This window comes from Biomphalaria glabrata, chromosome 8 (assembly GCF_947242115.1).
Source record: "Biomphalaria glabrata chromosome 8, xgBioGlab47.1, whole genome shotgun sequence".
Lineage (NCBI taxonomy): Eukaryota > Metazoa > Mollusca > Gastropoda > Planorbidae > Biomphalaria > Biomphalaria glabrata.
Window position 1 is genome coordinate 16,601,938 of NC_074718.1, and position 21,752 is coordinate 16,623,689.

Below are 21,752 nucleotides of genomic sequence, written 5' to 3' on the forward strand. Positions count from 1 at the left end.
CATTAGCGCCGAAGACATTGCACGCCTGGAGTAAGTCCAAATAAACCATTAACTCTCTGACCCTCCCTGGCGCAATGAAGTAAATACTGCAATAGCCAACCTCTCCACTGGTAAGGCAACATAACTATACTCTATACCTGCTGAAATATACTCACTTGGCAGTTCGGAGCTGACAGATAACACAACAGAAATCTACCAGATAATGTGGGAAACCACCACAAGATTTCAAAGATGTCTCCATTACTCATCTCTACAACAGAAAGAGAAATAAGCAGCTTTGTGATAACATCGTGGCATATCCCTCCTATGCAGTGCTGGCAAGATTCTGGCTAGGGTGCTTTTAAACAGACTACAACACCATCTAGAAACTGGTCTACTTCCGAAGAGTCAATGCGGCTTCAAGCAGAATAAAGGCACGGTTGACATGATCTTTGCAGTGCGCCAACTCCAGGAGAAATGTAGAGAGCAAAATTAAAAATATATATTCTGCATTCACAGATTTGACTAAAGCTTTTGATAATGTCAGTCGTGAAGGCCTTGGTTAAATCGTCCAAATGTGACTGTCCGGATCTATTCATAACAATGATGCGCCTATTTCATAATGACATGCAAGACAACGAAGACTACTCCAAGTCTTTTCCTGTCTTCAATGGCGTGAAGCAGGCTGTTTGCTGGCTCCAACGCTTTTCTGCATAATGTTCACCTCTATGCAGAAAGATGCCTTTCGCACAGAAAGTATTGAAGTTGGTATATATATATATATATATATATATATATATATATATATTGCACGGATTCAAGTCTATTCAATGCTGAATAGCTTAAGGCAAGGAGCAGATGACTGTGCCCTAAATGCCTCAAACAAAGAATACCTTCAAAAGAGCTTGTTCTCTTCGCTTCGCCAACGCCTACAAATAGTTACAAATGTAATTGCTGCACCAACCTCCTCCAAATAAATCTTTTATAGAACCAGACATTCTTATAGATGGCCAGAAACTAGCAAATGTTAAAAAAATTGTCTATCTGGGAAGCACCATATCAGCCATTGCCAACCTAGATGTTGAGGTAGACTTCCAAGTTGCACGTGCCAGTGCTGCTTTGGGCAGACTTCAAAGACAAGTGTGTCAGCAGAGAGAACTCAGCAAATACACAAATCTGAAAGTCTACAGTGCCCGCCGACCTCCTCGTGGTGGAGTAAGTTCATCCCTTTGCTCTCGGGCTATTTTGAAAAGGGCTAAAATTGCGGGAGCCTCAACTTTACTAGCAGACTCTCACGCTCTTTTGGTGCAGAGCTCTGCTGGTGAGGTTAGGGGAAAATGCGGAGCTCTGACTGACATACCTCCTGCACGCTCGTCTGGTGTAAAGACTGTGCCTGTTTGGAGTTTATAGCTTTTGCTGAATTGATCAGCCGCCGCCCTGGAGAATAGTGAAGGATCAAGCCATTAAAATTTGCGGGCTCTAAACTGGTGGTTAAAAAAAGGTCTCCTGCCTCACTCGTTTTCGTGGATTAAACCCTGCCTATTCGAGTGAGTGGCTGTATCAACCGGATTTTGATCGTTTTATAGTCCAATTCTAATTTTTTACTGTTTTCCTTGCTCGCTCTATAGGACAACCCAAATATCCTCCGCCTGGAGGAATCCATACTTATATCGAAAATAAATACAAAGAAAACCGGATCTGAGCAGACCCAAACAGGCTCCGCTAGCCAGGTAAAGGGCGTTAGGCCTGGCATCGGAAAATGGGCTACTAATCGCCTTGCTACGTTGGTACAGATGAGAACGAGCCACGTTGTGAAAAAAAGATCTACCGTTCTTCCCAACACACAAACCCTGAGAACATCCTTTTCCTCCAAAACGAGCACAACAACAATAACAAAAAAACAACAACACAAGTCTCAGGAAAAAATTAACCCAACATCTCATACTGTGAAAAAATGCCACTCAGGCAAATTTAGCTGGAAGGATAGCAACATGATCCTCAAATTTCTAAATCTTTCAAAGTCTTCAATGTTACGTCCAAGGACTTATTCCAAAGACGCTTGAAATAACTAATCTGTAGTGATGGGAACTAAACTAATTATTTTTAGTTAAACTAAAACTAAGTTTGAACTAAAAAAAAGTAATTAAACTTTTAGTTAATCACAAATTGAAAACATTAGTTAAACTAAACTAAGAAACTTTAGTTAAACTTTTACTAACTATTTTGACCTTTTTTAAGGACGAAACAGCCAAACATGAAAAATATAAAGCACAACCAATCTCTTTAGCAAAATGTAATAAACATTTATTTGTGCACATGAAAAAAGATTTTAATGTCTTTATGGGATAGATGTAGATCTTAATAGAATCACTAGAATGATACTATTATAGAAAGAAATTAGAAGTAATTGTCCAAGTTCTAATATAAGTTACCTTTAGAAGTAATGATAAAACTGCATGTTGACTAACTAACTCTAGATTCTAGGATATTCTGGATCTAATATCTTCTACAAATGAAATGATCAGAAATATAATCTGGATCTAGAATTAGATATAGCTACTAGACCTAGATCAAATAATTAATAGTTTAATCTAAAAATAATCTAAGAAATACTAGTTACTACTACTACTACTAGATCTAAAATCTAGAGAGTCTAGTAGATACCTTAGTAACTCTAGATCTAGAGATTTTAGATTATTATAATTATGATTATAACTAGATCTAGATATGGGTATTTATCTAATAGATCTAGTAGATATAAGTATTGTCAGAGTTGCTAGACTAAGTGGAAAAGATCTACATTTAGGTAGATATTTGGTTTTAAAATATTTTATATAGAATCAATATTTATATAATTATATATTTGCAATGTTAAGACTAACTAAACTTTTAGATCAATATTTAGTTTTTAATGTTTAGAAAAAGAAAAAAAAATGTGTATAATGTTTATGTTGATGGAATGTACAATTTCAAAAAAAAAAAAAAACACCAAACACAACATTTCAGACTGCCTTAATTACATCGATGATCAATATAAGATGAATGAATTCAAAGAACAATTTAACAACTGTGACATGTCATGTTCAGTCTGATGGAATTGAGGATCAAATTATTGGTAAATAATTGATTTTATTTTAGTTCATGAACTGTTGAATTTTATTAATAAATATCTTTTTTTAAAAAAACTAATTCTAAGCGTTGTAATTTACACATTTTTTCACCTCTGGTTCATTTACCTACAACCTATTCTCCAGGTTATCATGAAACTCAGGAATTAGAAGTTGGAGAGGCCGATCTACACAAATGTTTCATTGCCTGTAAGAAAAATCCAGGTCACAGACAGTTTATACCTGTTGATACATTTTCCTTAGATCATCTACCCAAAGATCTGCAAGACAATATTTTATATGAATACATCAAAGCTGTTGCTGATCTGACAGTCCGAGTAAGTGTTAAATTGTCTAGCCCAGGGAGACCAATGTTTTGGCCAAAGACAAATCAACCATATCCATTTTATAACATGATTGACTCAACAAATGTTAGGACAGGAAGTGGAAGTGTGTGGAAAATTTACAAATTTCAAGATGGAGTCTTACAAGATGGTGCCAGACAAGAGAAAGGTATTGGAAAACGTGAATACACACATTGTTGGTGTAGAAAATGTCAAGATTCAGACTCACCGAGCCAAGTGTGGTGGGAGTTTTATGTGTATACAGCCACGCATGTTGTTTTCGATGACATTGAGGCTAATAACACGACTTTGAGATTGTTCTATGATAGAGAAGATAGCCCAGTGGTTAGTGTTGATAATGTCATGGTTGAAGATGTAAGCGTTGAGGATGACTTGTGTAGGTTGAACTGTGTGTCATGTGACAAATATTTAGGGGATAAACTTACGAAAATATCACAAGTGTATTTTGATGTCTGGGAGAAAGTGACTAATAAATACTTTGGCTCAAGAGATAAATACAAGATAAACTTTATAGTGTCACATCCTCATGGATGTTCCAAACAGGTCAGTGTAGGTCAATGGAAGGAAAAACACAAAGTGGGAGATAGAATTAAATTTTCCTATACAACTTGTACATGTCCAGGAAGTAGTGGAGCCTTTGTACAGTGTGTAGGATATAGTGACAAGCTATGGTCTGATCTTGTTCACAGTGGAAGTTTAAGACAAGACTTAAATTACAGTGGCGCTGGTTTTGTTTTTTGAGATGTTTTTATCGTGAGTTTAAAAAGATGACATACAGTATGAACAACATATTGTAACGAACGTCACTATTAAGACTCTTTGCAAACCGCACCACTAGACACTACCAACTTAAAGCTGTTGTCAACTCTGGGCTTCCAAATAACTTGAAGCTTTAATGTCAAATAGATCACAGCTGAGACTGAACAATTGCAAATGAACATTCAAACGCTGTACTGTTGACAATAGTACCGGTGTATCAAGCTGTACTGACCTCTCCGTCTCATTCCGGACTTGTACAGGATTCTCTGCTTCTGACTTTTCACTGGGCTACTGGAGTCACTGTACCGTACTGAGACTGGGTCTTGACTTGTGACTTCCTCTCGTACTTGTGAAGATGTGAATCAATTTAAAGACAAGTAAATCTACACCATCGCTTTTTATATAGGGCCCATAGCACTAAGCACAAATTCTACAAAGACAGTCATTGCAAATAATAACAGCATACAAATAGTATACCACAAAAGTCAGAATGGGAACATCGCTGCAACTTTCTAGTGATTCTTGACTATAACCTGGCTTGAGTACTGTTATCAACACGTGAGGTAGGCCACGTCGTCACTCGTCATGTGTTGACCTCTCGTTTTGGCCTGTGTAATGTGTGTCAGCTGACTACATATACTGATCCCAATCCATGTTCCCACCAGAGTTATAACAAAAAATAAATATTCTCAGCATGAAACTGAGAAATAAAATGTCATTTTGTCATTCATAAAGCTTATATCAAGTCACTCTGTTAATCAGACTTGTACCAATATTGTACACATCATTTCTACCACTTCTCAATCTAGAATCAAGTTGAGACTTTGCAGTTATTTATTTTCAAAGACAGTACATGAATACTAAAAAGTTAATTTATTGTTTTTATTTAATATTTAGTTTTATATAAAATTATAATATTAATATGAAGTATCGAGCACCATAGTAGAAATTGTGAGAGTCATTTCCTATAAAGGTTTTTTTTTTTAAATATTTTTTTTTGCATTCTGAATTTTCTAGTTTTTATTTAATTTATAATTATCATACACGTTTTGTTAAATACTTTTAAATTATTTTAGTAACATGTATCAAATAATCTTTTGTAAATCACTTAATAAGATTTTGTAAACATTGGTCATATAATATTTTTTGCTAAATTTTACATTTTAATAAATATTTTAAAAAATCCTAAACAAATGAAAATAAAAAAAATATTAAGAAAAATTCAAAGCAATAGAAAGAAGATTAACACGCAGAATAAATAAAATAGAATTTGAAAAAACAAAAACAGACAACCAGTGTAAATGCCTAACCTTGCAACGTAATACTGGTTTTACTAGATTTAGCAAGTTTAGATGTAATTACCCCTTTATACCTACACCATTTGTTAAAGAAGGCCTAAACACTAACATGTGACGTCACAAATTGTGGGCAGTTAAGACAAATTGCTCGTTGCCTCGTCACAGAAAAGTGTTAATGTCTTATATAACGAATGGTCTCGTTTATACAATTACAACCCAGAATATTCTTCTCAGCATTGGCGTATCCAGAGCTTTGGAGTGGGTTGGTCGATTTTTTTCCAAACCCTAACGCGCAGTATACACTAACCCTATGCATAAAAGCACACAGAGCTTATATATATATATATATATATATATATATATATATATATATATATATATATATATATATCATGGGCGTAGCCAGGATTTTTTTCGGGGTGGGGGGTTTGGGGGGTGGGATTTTTTTCTCCCCCTCCCCCCGCGAATTTTTTTTTAAAATATGTATTTATGTGTGTGTGTGTGAATAATCTTTATTGAATTCTGACCTTCATTCTTTCGGAAGACGTTTATTGTGCCCTAGAATAGGTTCTGCCATGAGTTAGTGGAAAAATTGTAGATTCCCCGCCAATACTAGCAAGGAGGTCTGGGGGAGCGCTAGAAGCTCCCCCAGCGCGGAGCGAAGCCCCGCCGCAAAGCACTATTTCTGGTATTGAAAGCCAACAAAATGCATATTCTGAGGTATCTACAGTGCATTTTCCTGCTATTAAAAAGTTTTATTTCAAAAACTTAATGTGCTATTCTTACTGACTTAGACCCTACCGCACCGTTCGGAGCATTTGACGTCAAGCTGTTTCCATAAAAATCTGTCACTGGTAATGTCTGAAGCCTCTTCCCACCTGCCCAGAGGACCTCAATGAATGAGTGGCGTCAAGTTGTACTAGGATATCATTGCAACTCTTCTTATGCGTAATTCATTTTGTCGGAGAACATGTCCCGCAAACCTCATGCGTCGCTCTCTCACAATCTTACTAAAAGGTCGACTCCCAGTTCGGCATAGGATTTCCTTGATTTAAACCCGATCCCTATAACTGACTCCTAAAATCTGTCTTAGCCATCTTTGTTGAGCCACATTTAGTGTTTTTCAATTTCGGCAGATGACTATTCACTACAGTTTATTAAGGGAGCCCTGCCACTGGTAAAATGTGCAACCACTCTTGAATACGCTCTTGGAATTAAGTGACTGTAGTTTGCTTTAGATTTTATATCGAAAAGAGAAGTTTTATCGTCAAAATCATCTGTTGGGGGTTTTCCACCTCAAAATGCTCTGTAGGGGGATCTTAAACTCAAAACCATATGGAGGGGTTTTAAATTTTAAACAAACGCCATCTGTAGAAGAGGGGTTTAAACTCAAAACCCCCGATTGGATTGGCTACGCTCAAATAATTTTAGTGTGTAATTTGCTTTTTTTTTATATTGAAGAGGTATTTTTAGCATTAAACCCCTCTGAATGAGGGTTTAAACTCAAAACCCCCTTTGGCAACGCTCATAGCATTTTGAGTGCGTAATTTGCTTTTTTTCTTACACTGAAGATGTATTTTTTAGCTCAAACCCCCCTGGCGGGGGGTTTAAACTCAAAACCTCTTTGGCTGCGTTCATAGATTTTAGTGTGAGTAATTTGCTTTTATCTATATTGAAGAGGTACTTTTTAGCTTCAAACTCCACTGGAGGGAAGTTTAAACTCAAAACCTCTTTGACTACACTCAAATTATTTTGAGTGTATAATTTGCTTTATTTTTATTATTAAAGAGGTATTTTTTACCTTCAAACCCCGCTGAAGTGGGGTTTAAACTAAAAACTAAGTCAAAACCCATTTAGCTACGCTCATAACATTTTGAGTGCGTAATTAACTTTTTTTTTTATATTGAAGAGGGGGTTTATCGTAAATTTTGGAGGGGGTTTTAAAATCTCCCTTAACTGTGCTCTTGGAATTAGGGGATTTTCGTTTGAATTTTTGTTTTTTTTTTGTTCTATAGAAGATGGGGTGGGGGGGTTAACTGCAAAAACCCCAAGTAGGGGGTTTAAAACTCAAAACCCCTAGTAGGGGGTTTTAAACACAAAACCCATGGCAAGGGGTTTTAAACTCAAAACCCCATTGGTTGTGCTGGGGCAATTGATGGTTTAGTATTAAAATCTCACCTAAAATAAACAAAATCAAAGCAAAAAATCATTCACTAAATTCCGATTTTCCCCCCCCCCAAGGGGGTGGGATTTCATTTCGGGGGGGGAGGGTTCCCTGGCTACGCCCATGATATATATATATATATATATAAGAATACAAAAGCGGTGTTTCTCAATTTCAGAAAAAAAAGTCATGTTGGTGGCCTTGCTCTAGACAGCTAAGGGGTCTGGGGGAGCGCTGTAAAGCTTCCCCAGTGGGATTCGTGGCGAAACGCCCGACGCCAAGCGTTTTTTTATTGCATTCTTCACTGCAGAAACGCATTCTCCTGTCATCTCTGTGGCATTTAACGTCTCGAGAGATGATCTTTTCCTTTTGCAACTTTTTGGGTATCTAAAGAGGCCAATCCTTAATACACAGCTGAGGTCACAGGTTAGGCATATGTAATCACCAGGCACCGTTGCATTTTAACCCTTCTTTCTGCTGCTGTTATGTATGGCATCTGCAATCCTCTTTTTATGCTTGCTCATCCAGTGCCACTTTTTCCCAGCTGCTAGTGTCGATTTTTAAAGAGCTTCATATCGCGTTTGCATACATTCGTATACCATAAAAGTGAGCGGCCTGCTTTCTGTTTGATCTCCATACAGAAGGTCTTATGAAAGTCGACCTATTGGCATTCTATGAACGTGGCCAAGCCATCCAAAGGAATCTGCTGCTGATAACACAGCGGATGTCTCGGCACCCTGCTCTTCATAGTACTTCCTCATTGGTTCAGAAATAGAGTGACCTCTCTATTGCTATAGGAAATCCTTGGCGGTAAATTCGCGAGTGCTGGGCTACCCACACGTCAACACTCGCCTCTTTTCCATACTGACCGTGTCCAAAGGGTCCTGACCTCTACAGCTCATTGTTCTTCCTATTAAAAAAGGCAGGTCAAATTAAGTTATATAAAGTAACATGGGGTCAAGGTCCTATTCTGAAGTGTGACTGACAATCGAGGCACAAGTATATCTTTATTAGGCGTATATATCGTTATATTATCTTCATGTTAAGCGAGATCTCTTGTAGTAATCATGTTCTGGTTAGCATTAGACATCAACAGAACAATGGTTAAACTCTCAAAAATATATACTTTTCAAGAACCTTTTGCTTAGTGTTTTACTTGAAAAATATTCTAATATTTATTTATAAGCCCTTACTACATTCCAAATACAACCGATTTTCCCTTGAAAAGATAAGATACCCCACAGATACCCCACAGATTTAGATTAAGGCTTTGAGAATCGCCGCCAAAAAATCAAAATATATTTGAAAAATATTTTTTTTAAAAAGGACAATTAAAAGTGATACATTTTGTTCAATAGGCCTGTTAAATTTGTAACTTTGTTTTGTCACAGAACTATAATTGAAAGCTCTAAACAAACATTTTGGAAGTGGGTTGAGAAATTAGTGTACCAATAAGATTCTAGGAAACAAATTTGGGTTCAGAATTCATCTCATTTGTTACTCTTATACTTAAAATTTCTTATAACTTCTAAATTTTCTAAAACAAAGTCTTTCCTAAAATAATTATAATAAATTTAATTAAGACAAGTGACATGAGACAGGCGTGGGGCATCATGAACAAAATGGTAGGAGCACAAGTCAAAATTAAAAATAATCTTGCTACAAGAGACAAAAAAACATTAGCCAACGAGTTAAATGATTTCTATTGTCGTTTCGACACGAAAGATTTTAATTATCTAAGACTCAAAGCCCTTGAAGATGTCAATGTTAACAACTGTTTAGAATTAGCAATTACTAAAGAGCAATTTGTAACATTTTCAAAAACGTCAACCCAATGAAAGTTGGTGGGCCTGATGGAATAAAAGTGCGAATCTGAAAAGAATGTGATGAACAACTAGCTGAACCTTTCCAATATCTATTCTACTTCATTACTAAACAATTAGTGGAAGTCATCTATAATTGTACCTGTGCCAAAGGTTTCCAAAACGAAGGAAATGAATGACTATAGACCTGTTTCACTTGCTTCCATTGTGTCTAAATATTTAATCTGAGCATTAAAAATAAAAATAAACTTTATAGAATCCTAAATTATGCTGTTAAAATCATTGGCGAAAAAAACAAACCCCATTTGGGCAGTTGTTTGAGACAAACATCTATAAAAAAGCTAACAAGATCCTTGAAATAAAGAATCACCTTTTGCGTCGATAGCAAAGACAAACAGACACTAACACTCTTTTGTTACCCTGGCAATCAAATCATTAAATAAGAACAATCTGGTATAAGCTTTGTCACATGTAAATTATGAGTGAGTCTGGTGTGAATGTACACTTTGGTTTCTTATAGTTAAAATGTTTTTTGTTTGGTGTAATGCACAAATTGTAAGACACATTTCCATACGGACAATAAAGATTATTATTATAATTACATAGACTCTGTCGCCATATATGACAATTTTGTTTTAAAACGTCATCTTTTCGTCTGGAACAAAAAGGGGGTGGTCCTTTTTATAATTTCTGCTCTGCTAATGATTTCATTTGGCACTAAAGAAAATAAATTGGGTGGGGCGACTCGATAAAAGAATTTAATTTATTGCATCTATAAATCATATTAGTGACATATTTTTTTTAATTTGTAAATTATTAACTAAAATAAAAAAAAAGAAAAAGTATTGGTATGTCCGATGGGCGGAGGACGATTGTATGTATCGCCCCTGCCACCTGGTACAACCATTTTTAATTTATATTTACAAATGATAAAATTTGAGATTAGAGTGAGGTGCGAGATTATATACAAATGGGTTCAAATATTAATATGTAGCTAATATTATAAATATATTCAACTAATTTTGTTCACAAACTATAATTTCTCCATAAAAGTAAAACCGCCCTCCCCACTCAAAGGGTTTAGTTGGAAAGGGCAGAAGATGTATTCACCCTCCACCCAATCGACCATCAGAAGAACGACATAATATAAAAATCGGTTAAAATATCAATATTAAGTTTTATTATATTAAACGATTCTGTTAATAAGCTGTGATTTCTACAAAAAAATTGGACCATCCCTCCTACTCGAAAGTCCTTATCTTATCTTATATAATAGAGACGTTGCTTCAAAAAAAGAAAATGATTACGTCCTACGCGTCATACATTCAGTCATGCATATTAACCAATGACTTAAATTCAGCCAAGTCACCGGTTTTCCTGGCTAGCTCAAGCAACCCATTCCATGCTCTAACAGCACTAGGGAAAAAGGAGTATTTGTACAAATTTGTCCTAGTATATGGGACAAGGAAAGTGCCTTTATTTTTGTGTCTTTCTAAGTATTTATTAAATTTTGTTTTTGTAATTGAAGATTATGGTTCTGTGTTTTATGTATAATTGCTACTTTACTTTTGAGTCTTCTGTCCTGAAGGCTTTCTAAATTTAGTGATTTTACTAAATGTGTTACTCTAGTCAAATGTGAATATTCGTTTATTATGAATCGCACTGCTCTATTTTGTGTCTGTTCCAGTTTCTTAATGTTTTCTTGAGTTGAGGGGTCCCAAACAGAAGATGCATATTTTATTATTGGCTTAACCAAGGTTAAATAACATTTTAGTTTTATGTTCTTATTTGATTTATAGAAATTTCTTTTAATAAACCCTAATGCTTTGTTTGATTTTTTGATAGTTTCATCAATATGGGAATTCCATGACAGTTTTTCATTTATTATAACACCTAGGTATTTTGCGTTTTTAGTCTATGTTACTGGTTTACCATGAATAAGATAAGTGGAATTAATTTTTTTTTGCTTATTTTGTTACACTTAATAACTGACATTTTTCTGGGTAAAAGACATGCTCCAATTTGATTCCAATTTCTGTAATTCATCTAATTCTCTTTGTAAAATTTATGTATCTTGTGTTGTTTTTATTGTTCTATATATTATGCAATCGTCTGCGAATAATCTGACTTTTGTTCCTGAACTAATGCAAGTTGGTAAATCGTTTATGTAAATTAGAAATTGTAGTGGACCCAAAACTGTTCCTTGAGGTACGCCTGAGTTTACTGTTATTGGTGTTGATTTAGGGCCATTTATTATTACAGTTTTTTCTCTCCCTATCAGAAAATCTTTGATGCAATGGACCATTAATGTCAAAATATTTTAATTTTTTAAGCACACTATGGTGGTGAACTTTATCGAAAGCTTTGAAAAAATCTAGTAAGATAGCATCTATTTACTCACTGTTATCTAAGCCTTTTGAAAAATCATCAATTAGCCCTATTAGTTGTGTTTCACAATATTTCACATGATCTATATTTCCTAAAGCCATGTTGGTATGGAGAAAGGACATTATGTTTGTCTAAGTGGTTTATGATGTTGCTACATATTATGTGTTCTAGTATTTTACATGTGATGCTGGTAAGTGATACTGGTCTGTAATTTCTTGGGTCTGATTTTTCTCCTTTTTTAAAAAGAGGGGTGACATTAGCTTCTTTCCAGTCCCTTGGTACTCTTTTCGGGTTAAGAGATGCCTGAAAAAGTATTTTGAACACTGGTGCTAGTTTATTGCTTAGTTCTTTGAGTAATCTAGCTGGAATACCATCAGGTCCAGATGTTTTATTAGGTTTGATGTTGGCTAATAGTTTTTGGATTCCCTTTTCTTGTACTACTATATCTTCTATGTTGTCTACTTGGTTCAAATTCAGTAATATGTCTTTGTCTCCTGGGGCTGAGAATGCTGATGCAAAGTATTTGTTTAGGATGTTAGCTTTAGTTTCATTATCATTGTGTGTTAAGTTGTTTTCTCCGTTTCCATTTTCTTAGACTTAATGTATGACCATAGGTTTTTATTGTTATCTTTAGATATTACATTGTTTATGTATTCACCCTGCAGCTGTCTGCTTACTTTTTGGGTTAGGTGTTTAATTTTTATGTAATTTTTATAAACTCTTTGTCCCTTAGTTTCTTTAAATTTTCTATATAAGTTTTACTTCTGTTTACACACTTCTTTAATCTATTATTAAACCAGCATTTATTTATTTTATTTGATGTGTATTTAGTTGGTATATGATTTTCTATAATGTTTTTAAGATAGTTTTTAATGAAATTCCAGAGGGCATCGACTGGTTGGTTTATGTCTCTTTCTAATAAGAATGTTTGTTGAAAGCTTAATGCAGCTTAATGTAGTTGTGTTAGGTTGCATTTGTTCCAGAGTAAGATTTTTCTTTTGGGCTTTTTTTTTGGCTACTGCTTTTATCTGACTGTGTATTTTTATGATCTCATGGTCTGATAGACCAGGGATGATATCATAATCTACTACAAATCCAGGTCTGTTTACAGTTTATACCCCACCAAATCAGCCAACATACAGGAGGGGGGAATAATCTAAAAATAATTTTAAAATATAAACAATTAGTGCATATTATTAACATCAGTAATAAATTCGTATACAAATTGTGTGATTTCTTTAATAAAACGTGTCCGTCCCCTCGATGGGGGGGGGGAGGGCTATCGGGTAAAGATAAAGAATGAAAACTTAGAAGATTGCAAAAAGAATTTGTGGTATCTCAAAAATTCAGCTACGGACCTCATTGGATTCCCCATCCCCCCCCATATTAGGAAGAAATATTTAAGCCTTCGATCTGTTTTTAAATCATCTAGCATGTCTTAAACCTGAAAACAATTGATCATCATATTCTAGACTCCTTTACACTTCTCATTGTTGTCAGAACTAGCTGAAATGAATTAGTTACTCAAAGTATACTATAAATAAGCACACTAGTCTCTATAACTGCTGTGAAGGACGGTAAATGTAATTAAAGTGTATTTATTGAAAGAAAAAAATGACAAAACTCTACACATTTTAAAGAGGCTGAGATTACATACTACAAAACATGCGTGATATTGACAATAATGTCTATGTATGTTTTAGGTTTACGACTTTAGGTGAGCGATAGAAAAAGATCAATACAAATTCTACCACTTCTTATCAATTTTTTCATTCAGAATTGCTTAAAATTCTAATGTTTTAACTAAAATAAAATTGATCTCACATTCAATTCTTAATGACTATTTTTTTTTAAAAAAAAGCTAATTTGATCTTTACACATCCCTTCATAAAGAACTGATAAATTAGGTTTGTAGGTGTAATCCTTTCTTAATGGATTCGTAAATGACCTAACATATTATGGAGTTAACTTTTTTCTAACTGTGTGACTTTTGAACTTTGACCTACTTATTTCAAATAGCGGAAATACATTGTGTTACAATGTAAACGGAAATTTCCATTTCGGCCGAGAGAGTTCAATTGACGCCGGTAGTAAGTTATCCTTCTCTTTATGAAGTCATTTATTTTGATCATTTTGTTCTCACAAAGTAAATCCACAATACAAAAAGTTATTTTAAATGCTAAAGTAAGTAGAAACAGCATTTTGCTTCTTTTATTACACTGTATTTAATCAAATGCATTGCATAACAAAATTGTACTTCCCTGGCAATGCTTCTCAGCCTCAAAGTGGCACTTGGGTGGAAATGGTCGTTAAAGAAGACGATTAGGCCCATTGGTTAACAGAAAACGTTGAATTTCCTAAGGTCCGTGTCCTTTGCACTGAAAGAAGGTTCTAAAAAGCATGTCATTATCCAAATGTCGTTCATCATGGAGCCGTTTTTATGGCGAACATCTGCACGGCGAATATAGTACCTGTACAGATAATTAAAAGGTAGAAGGGTGTGCTCAGTTTTCATTTCACTTCTAGCCTCTTGTGATACAGGTGTGACAACCCGTTTTAGCTCATTCAAGGTATCACTCAGGTCCAAGCATTTAATTAATTTATTTTAACACTTTTATCATCAATTTTACTAATTTAGCCCACCAAGCGCTAAAAACACTACCACTACCACTCCAATCGAACCCCACACCTTTGGCACCGACGTCACATTTTACGTTCTCTTTCCTGACATGTGCCTAATTAGACTCTTGACAAGACCACACTCCCTTTACCTATCTTGGCGGACATCCGTTGTCCCCCCTTTTCTATTCACGGGACCGACATAGACAAAGGTGGACTAGACCTCTCCTTCCCCACGCCAGGTATCGCTCTTTCCTGCCGCCCCCTCTCCCCCGGGCGCGGCTGGTCACCTCAAAGAGCCCATTCAACACTACGCCTCGGGCCAGAATTTCCCTGGTCGACTAGCGCTAGCCAGTGTCAAGATGTAATCTCCCTTGATCTGAACGAGCTCTGATAATCTCCCCTTCACATCCGCAGGAAGACCGAGGCACGTGAGAGGACTAACTTCCAGGTCTTTCAATTCGCGCCTTCACGCAATGTCTATCTTCCGAAACTTTCGCCTCGGTCAAGCGGGAAACTCTTTATCAAAAGACGCCAGACTTCACACTTGCGGTTTATTGCCCCACCGCCCTTGCTTCACCCCTCTCCATCTTTAAATGGACAAACCTCTCGGTCAAAGATTCCATTCACGCTACAGACCTGCTGGGGAGCGCATTGGACTCTTGCTTGTGCTCTAAACATTTCATTCCCTTTTTCTTTCATTTTGGATCGGTGGTATGTAACTTAGTAAAGTGCTTGAGAACCATTTTACTTAGTTGTGTATATATATTTGTGCATTTATTCACTGCATTTTTTGTGTACATATTTGTGTATTTCCTATCATGGATAATGTAAGTAGATCACTTTAAATATTATATTTTATATTACAACTTTTGTGGCTAAATAGTCAAAAGTCATTCTCTGTATTTGGACTAGAATTTATTAACAATTCTTGCCACATGTAATTAGCTCTTTAACCATTATTAATTTATCCCTGATAAATTATAGCTCACTACGAGCCCTTAGCATATCATTATTGATTAATTTCTTGGCAGGGAATTATCATAATATTTTTGTAACATGTCAAATTACCAAGTGTGTATTTACTCTCATTCTTTTGTAATGAAACACTTAATTATTTATGTATTCATTTTATCGGCCATGTTTTCCAAAATAAACTACTTAGATAAAATCATGTTTATTTACTTGTTCTCTAGTTTGGAGACTTCGTCCCCATGTTTTCTCTTACATAAACATAGCGTTTACGTAAGTGAAAACATGGGCGAGTATTAGTCGTTGATCTCCACTTCCCTTTCATCTCATTTATCTGGCAATATATGTAGTTGCTACTCACCGTGACTGGTGAACCTTACCTTATCATTTATTACTACTTTATTGGATTTCCCATTATTATTATTATCTCTCTTAATGGAATACAATATTTATTTTGTTAGTTCCCTTTGCTATTTATGAAACTACTTATAGTTTCCAAATGATATCATGCTGAAGATGTCCTGCTCAGAAAGGCATCTACTGCTAACTGATTTCCACCTCATATTATTTCAGCTTTTATCTATAGGGAACCTCCACTTGGAAACTTAGCAACCTAAAGCTGATACCAGATTTGTTGGCACCAGATCTGCTGATTACAGCCCTACTTACTCTTCACAAGTGTCCAAACGACAACGACAACCACAGACCCGTCACTGGCTTGACTGAAAGTAGCCGCTGCAGAGCCCTGCCCATACGAATCGTTGGACTGCACACGGGGCCAGCCCACCAGAAGACAACGTCAGCTTCTGCCACACTAGTCTCATTAGTGCAGCACTTGACACAAAGCTAAGCAAGAAAGCCTAATGACATTCAGACCACTTGGCTCTAAGCATCTAATGATGATATACTTATATATATATATATATATATATATATATATATATATATATATATATATATATATATATATACGCTAGATCCCATCCTAGCCTTGTATAATAAACCTGTTCATATTTTATACATATATACAGTATTTGTTGCCTGCATTATAACGCTGTGTCTGTAATTTGTGCAAGTGTGAGTTCTCAAACTATAAAAAAAACTATTCACATTAAAACGGCCAAATTTTAATCCACCTTGTCACATCAAGTCATATGTAATTATGGGAAGGATATAAAATAAGACAAATGCTTGGATCATTCCTAGACAGATGTATGCTCATACAGACAGATGGAGGCAAACTTCCATGGGCCTAGAGATCCAAGAGTTTAAACTTTTAGGACATGCTTCCATAGACATTGAGTTCCAAAAGTCTCCTTGTACGTTCATGCTTTGGTTGTTAGGATGAACATTTATCTTGTGTGGGTTTAAGTACTATTTAAAGGAAATGAAAAGAGTGGCCCCCATAAACCATATTCGTAGGGTCAGAAACATTTAAACTTTTTTCGCATTTGTATCGACAATACTTTAAATCTTATGGTTAAAAACACTGTAGTGTTAAAAAATGTCTACGTGTATCGTTCTCCAAATTTATTAAAGAAAGTTCGAATTTAAGGTAGTGCGTCAACGCAAAACCTATCCTCCACAAATTCCAAAAATATACATTAAAAAAGTAAAATATGCAAATTAATTTTTAAAAGAATAAAAATATTAAATTTACAAGTACTCTATTATTTTCTACTTTATCTATTATTTAAGCTAAATTCTTAATAAATGGATTTTTTAGAGCTTTCGAAAAAATGTAGAGGCCTCCATGAAAAACCTTCTCTGCAAACTTAAATCCGGCCCTGGATATCATTTTAGTTTCTTTAATAGACTAGTTTTTTTCTTTTATGAATTTCTCATTCCTCTCGCTACTTAAATCTTCTGTCTTTTTTCTATAACAAAGACTAATACTACTGTAATGACACAAGATGCGTAGAAGTTGATGTGAATCGGGTTTTTCCTAAGTAATGTGACGAGTAAGAACAGAGTAGGATAATGAACAAGAAGAATAACGGACAAGACGCCTAAGAGGACGACGCTAGGCTAGCGACGACAGAGGACTGTGCCCTTTTTATTGTTTATTAAATTGTTGAAGTTATCAGCCTGCGTTATTAAGTATATTCTTGATTCATTCTGTTGTTGTGTCATATGGACTCGCATGCACCAGTAACATATACATACTCATCAACAAAATAGACCATCAACAGATGTGGCGACCCACGACGGCCAGGGCGTCATTTTGATCTACAATCTAGTTAACTTCGTGTTCTGGATATATCTATCTACAATTCTACACTTGGCGAAGTACACTGGAGAAGTACTGGATTAACATTCGTTTATTTCTACTAGATCTACCCTACGTCTGTGCTAATTATCTGGACTGCAGCTGGATTTTGGCATCTTTGTTCCAGTGGATCTAGACTTTCTATTAGAGAAAATTCGAAACCGTTACCAGCGTCTAGCTTTGTCAGCCATGTTGGATATTTTTAGATTGAACTTGGATCTATATTGACTAGATCTATATCTATTGTGTCTGAATCCAGAACTATTTCGTCCGTTGAAGTGACCTAGGGCAGTCCGTCGTCAGTATACCTCTATCTATAGGCTATACCTCAACACTATCAACACTACGTACATCTTTGGGATGAGAATTTTGTTGAATTAAACCAGAAAATAAAAGGCCTTATGCTTTCTTTCTGTTTAAATTTATCTCTTGCTGTTTTATTTCTGCTATTTTTACATTACTCTTGTATTATTTTCATAGTTTATCGACAACCAAATACATCTGAAGTTTTATTATGAAAAAAAGTGAGAATACTATAACAGCTTGAACTTTTTCATTAATACATTTAACCGATTGCATTTTGTTCTTGTTACATTGAAATCAGCATTGTCAAAACACTATGCACAAACTATCAATAAAAACCCGGTAAGTTTAATGTTGTTTTTTAACTGTAAAGTATAGTTCACAGTATAGCAGAAGGTCCATTATCAGGATTAATTGGAAATGGGGTCATTCCGTTTAAGTAATCATCCGGATAAACCAATGCAGTCCATTTCACCATTAATATTGTCACGGATGAATGTGTGTTTTTATGTATAATCTATTTTTACAATTGCGCGAATGACCGGAAGTGTGTTAGTTGTCAGAGAGATAGAGAGTCTAGCGCGTGATATATATGCCGTAAAGATCATTACATTTTCTTTGTTTTATCGAGTGTTGATTGTTTTACTCGTAACTACAGCTGAACCAAGGGACACCTAGACGTATCTAGAATAAGGTAATTTCTAGCGAGTTAAAAATAGATATATAAGAGAGGAGCTGTAACATATTTGGAGGCTCGTTTATCGAGTTACTTGACTTAGTATTGGAAGACATTAGGCAGAACTTCGGTTCGCCATTGTGAAAAGGTCAAGGACCAAGAAGGCCGTGAAGTTGTATGCTCAAGTGCATCGCTGGGAAAAAGCTAAGACAATCAGCCGAGACGAAACTAGGTCAAACACAGTAATAAAGCAAATAGTATTGTTTATATTGGATGCTACACATATAAACAAGAATGACAGACAATTATCACAGTTATAGCTGCTGTAAAAGAGATGGGATTGACTGAACAGCATTACAAGAGTGGGTAAAAGAAAGAGAAGGCAAATATCTAAATGAACGAGCTAAAGAGAGAGAAGTGAGAGCTAAATAGGGAGAATCAAGAACTAAAGAGAGAATCAAGAACTAAAGAGAAAGAGACTGATGTAGAAATACACAAATTGAGAGTCTGAGAGTAGGAGCTTAGTTAGATGAAAGGAGAAATCAAAGATGCGAATTGAGACTATGGACTCAAGCAGAAGCCAGGAGTTTAAAACCAGCAACAGGGAAAGACCAACTGAACACCCATAGAATGCGTCAGTTTGCATAGACTATCAACATGGGAAACAACTCCCTCATGAATGTGATCAGATCCTGATGACTGGAGCGGTAACATGTGACGCTGGGAAACTAAAAATGTATCCTGGATTCGTTGAGAAGAAATCTATTTCGGTCTTGAGAGACACAAGAGCGACCACGATCGGAGTGAAGAGACTGCATGTGCACCCTCACCAGTTGACGGGTAAGAAAGTTCAATGTATGACATTTGGGAGAACAATTGAAGAACTGCCCGCAGCTGTCATTGACATAGATACGCCATTTTTATCTGGAAAAGTTGAAGCATGTGTATTGGAAAGACCTGCAGCTGAATTGATTCTAGGAAACGTAACTGGCATAACTGAGCCTACCATCACATATACATACAAGTGGCATAGGATAGCAATGTCAAAACTTACAAATGCTGTGACAAGATCTCAATCTGGTGTGATAGATAACATGGGACAACCGATCCTACATAATCAGATTTCACAGCCAGAATCAGATGCGACATCCAGCTATGCATTGAAACAAAAGGAGAACCAAACATTAGTTAAGATTTTTAAATTGGCGGAGCGTCTCACCAGTAAATTTAAAGTTAAAAATGGGCATATGATGAGACAAGATAACAAAGAGAAACTACAGCTAGTCGTTCCTGCCGCCGACAGAAACAGAACTTTGGAATTAGGCCATGACTCACCTTTTGCGGGTTATATGGGGATAGCACGGACAAAAAAAAAGAATCCTTAATAACTTTCACTGGCCAGGAATATTTAAAGATGTGAAAAAATATTGTTCAGCGTGCAGCACTTGTGCCAATACAAAGCCGAGAGATCGTTATATAAAAGCCCCATTACAGGTCACAGATCCGCAAGACAGACCATTTCAGAAAGTGACCGCAGACATTGTGGGTCTAATAAACCCTATGTCTAAAAGAGGATAAATATACATCCTAACAATGGTTGACCTATGTACACGTTGGCCAGAGGCGGTGCCATTAAAGACAATGACTGCAGAATATACTCACGAATTGTTCAGCATTTTCTCTCGTTTAGGATTCTCTGAAGAAATTCTAAGTGATCAATGGACTCAGTTTACCTCCGAGTTTCTGAAGCACTTAAGAATTCGTCAAACCTTCACAACACATTACAATGGTGTTTGCGAGCGGTGGAACGGGACTTTGAAACGATTAGTAGGCAAAGTTGCACTAGACAGACCAACAGACTGGGAAAGTTATCTCCTAGCAGTTCTCTTTGCTTACAGAAAAGTTCCACAAGAAAGTACAGGATTTCATCTTTTGAATGATTGCATGGAGCAAACCCGAAAGGTCCACTTAGTTTGCTGAAAGATTTGTTGACAAAAGAAAATCTTGATAATGAATCTAGAACAAGCTATCAACATGTCGTGGAGCTCAGAGAGAAAGTGGTAACAACATGTCAACTTGCAAAGCAAGCATTAGAGTCACAGTTAGCACAACACAGGACCATTGTTAACAGAAATAAAACTCAAGGAGGAAGCTTATTGTAAGTACTACTCCCAAGAAAGGATGGTAAACTGATTGTTTAGAGGCAACGATCATTTGAATAAGTCAAAAAGATAACTGCAGTAGATTATATCGCCATGTTACGAGAGTTTTGTGGAAAGTCACAGAAAAGTATTGCCAACACTGATGATGCTATCATTCCAGTTGTGAGATAGTTAATGAACCAGAGAAGGACGAACATGAATTGACTGTATTGACTTTAAAACAATTAGAAACTTGGAAAGATTGCAAAATTGAAGAGTCACTATCAGTAGAACGATAGAAGCAAATAAATGAGGTACTATCTAGATATGACGATATATTGACAGACAGCAATCAATCATTCTCAAAGATTCTGAATCTGTAAAACAGAAACCTTATCCAGTAAAATCAAGTCAGCTGCAGGTCTTTCTAACACACATGCTTCAACTTTTCCAGATAAAAATGGCGTATCTATGTCAATGACAGCTGTGGGATATTATTCTATTGTTCCCCCCAAAAGTATAGAAAGAAGTGGAAGAAAAGATGCAATTTATGCTGAAGTTCGATATTATATCACCAACTGAGTCACCATACAAAGCACCTATGGTAATTTGGAAAAAGATACTGTACTTGATTCGGAACCATTACTTAATCCTGAAGACTTGCTACCTCAAATTTAACAAAGTTAGACCTGACCCGTGGGTATTGGTAGATACCTCTGGTGGAGAAAGCTAAACCGCTTACAGCGTTTAGTAGTCCTTTTGGTTTATTTCAGTTTAATGTCATTAGTTTTGGGATTGTCAACGCACCAGTAACTCTCAGCAGGATGATTAGAAAGGTGTTGTCTAATCTACTTCATGTACTGTGCTACCTAGACGACATCTGCATTCA

At 35.8% G+C, this 21,752-nt stretch overlaps 2 protein-coding genes across 10 annotated transcripts in view; both read left to right on the top strand.

Moving 5' to 3' along the window:
* Window positions 1-786: 786 nt before the first annotated feature.
* On the top strand, window positions 787-5,301 carry LOC106074376 (uncharacterized). The gene is made up of 2 exons (XM_013235141.2): window positions 787-3,094; window positions 3,234-5,301. The coding sequence occupies exons 1-2, from the start codon at window positions 3,022-3,024 to the stop codon at window positions 4,190-4,192; spliced, it is 1,032 nt and encodes a 343-aa protein (XP_013090595.2). The 5' UTR covers window positions 787-3,021; the 3' UTR covers window positions 4,193-5,301.
* An 8,628-nt stretch (window positions 5,302-13,929) lies between these two features.
* Window positions 13,930-21,752, top strand: part of LOC106074390 (uncharacterized) — a 98,100-nt gene continuing 90,277 nt past the window's right edge. For 4 of the 9 annotated variants that reach the window (XR_008779266.1, XR_008779267.1, XM_056037523.1 and 1 more), the window contains exon 1: window positions 13,942-14,067. Coding sequence is in view for 2 of the 9 variants with exons in the window: in XM_056037523.1 (XP_055893498.1) it covers window positions 14,060-14,067 (8 nt within the window). In the remaining 7 variants the exon portion in view is untranslated. Of the gene's footprint in view, window positions 14,068-16,047; window positions 16,405-18,223; window positions 18,389-18,512; window positions 18,741-21,752 lie in introns of those variants that run through there. The other 5 variants (XM_056037522.1, XM_056037524.1, XR_008779268.1 and 2 more) reach the window with 4 other exon arrangements.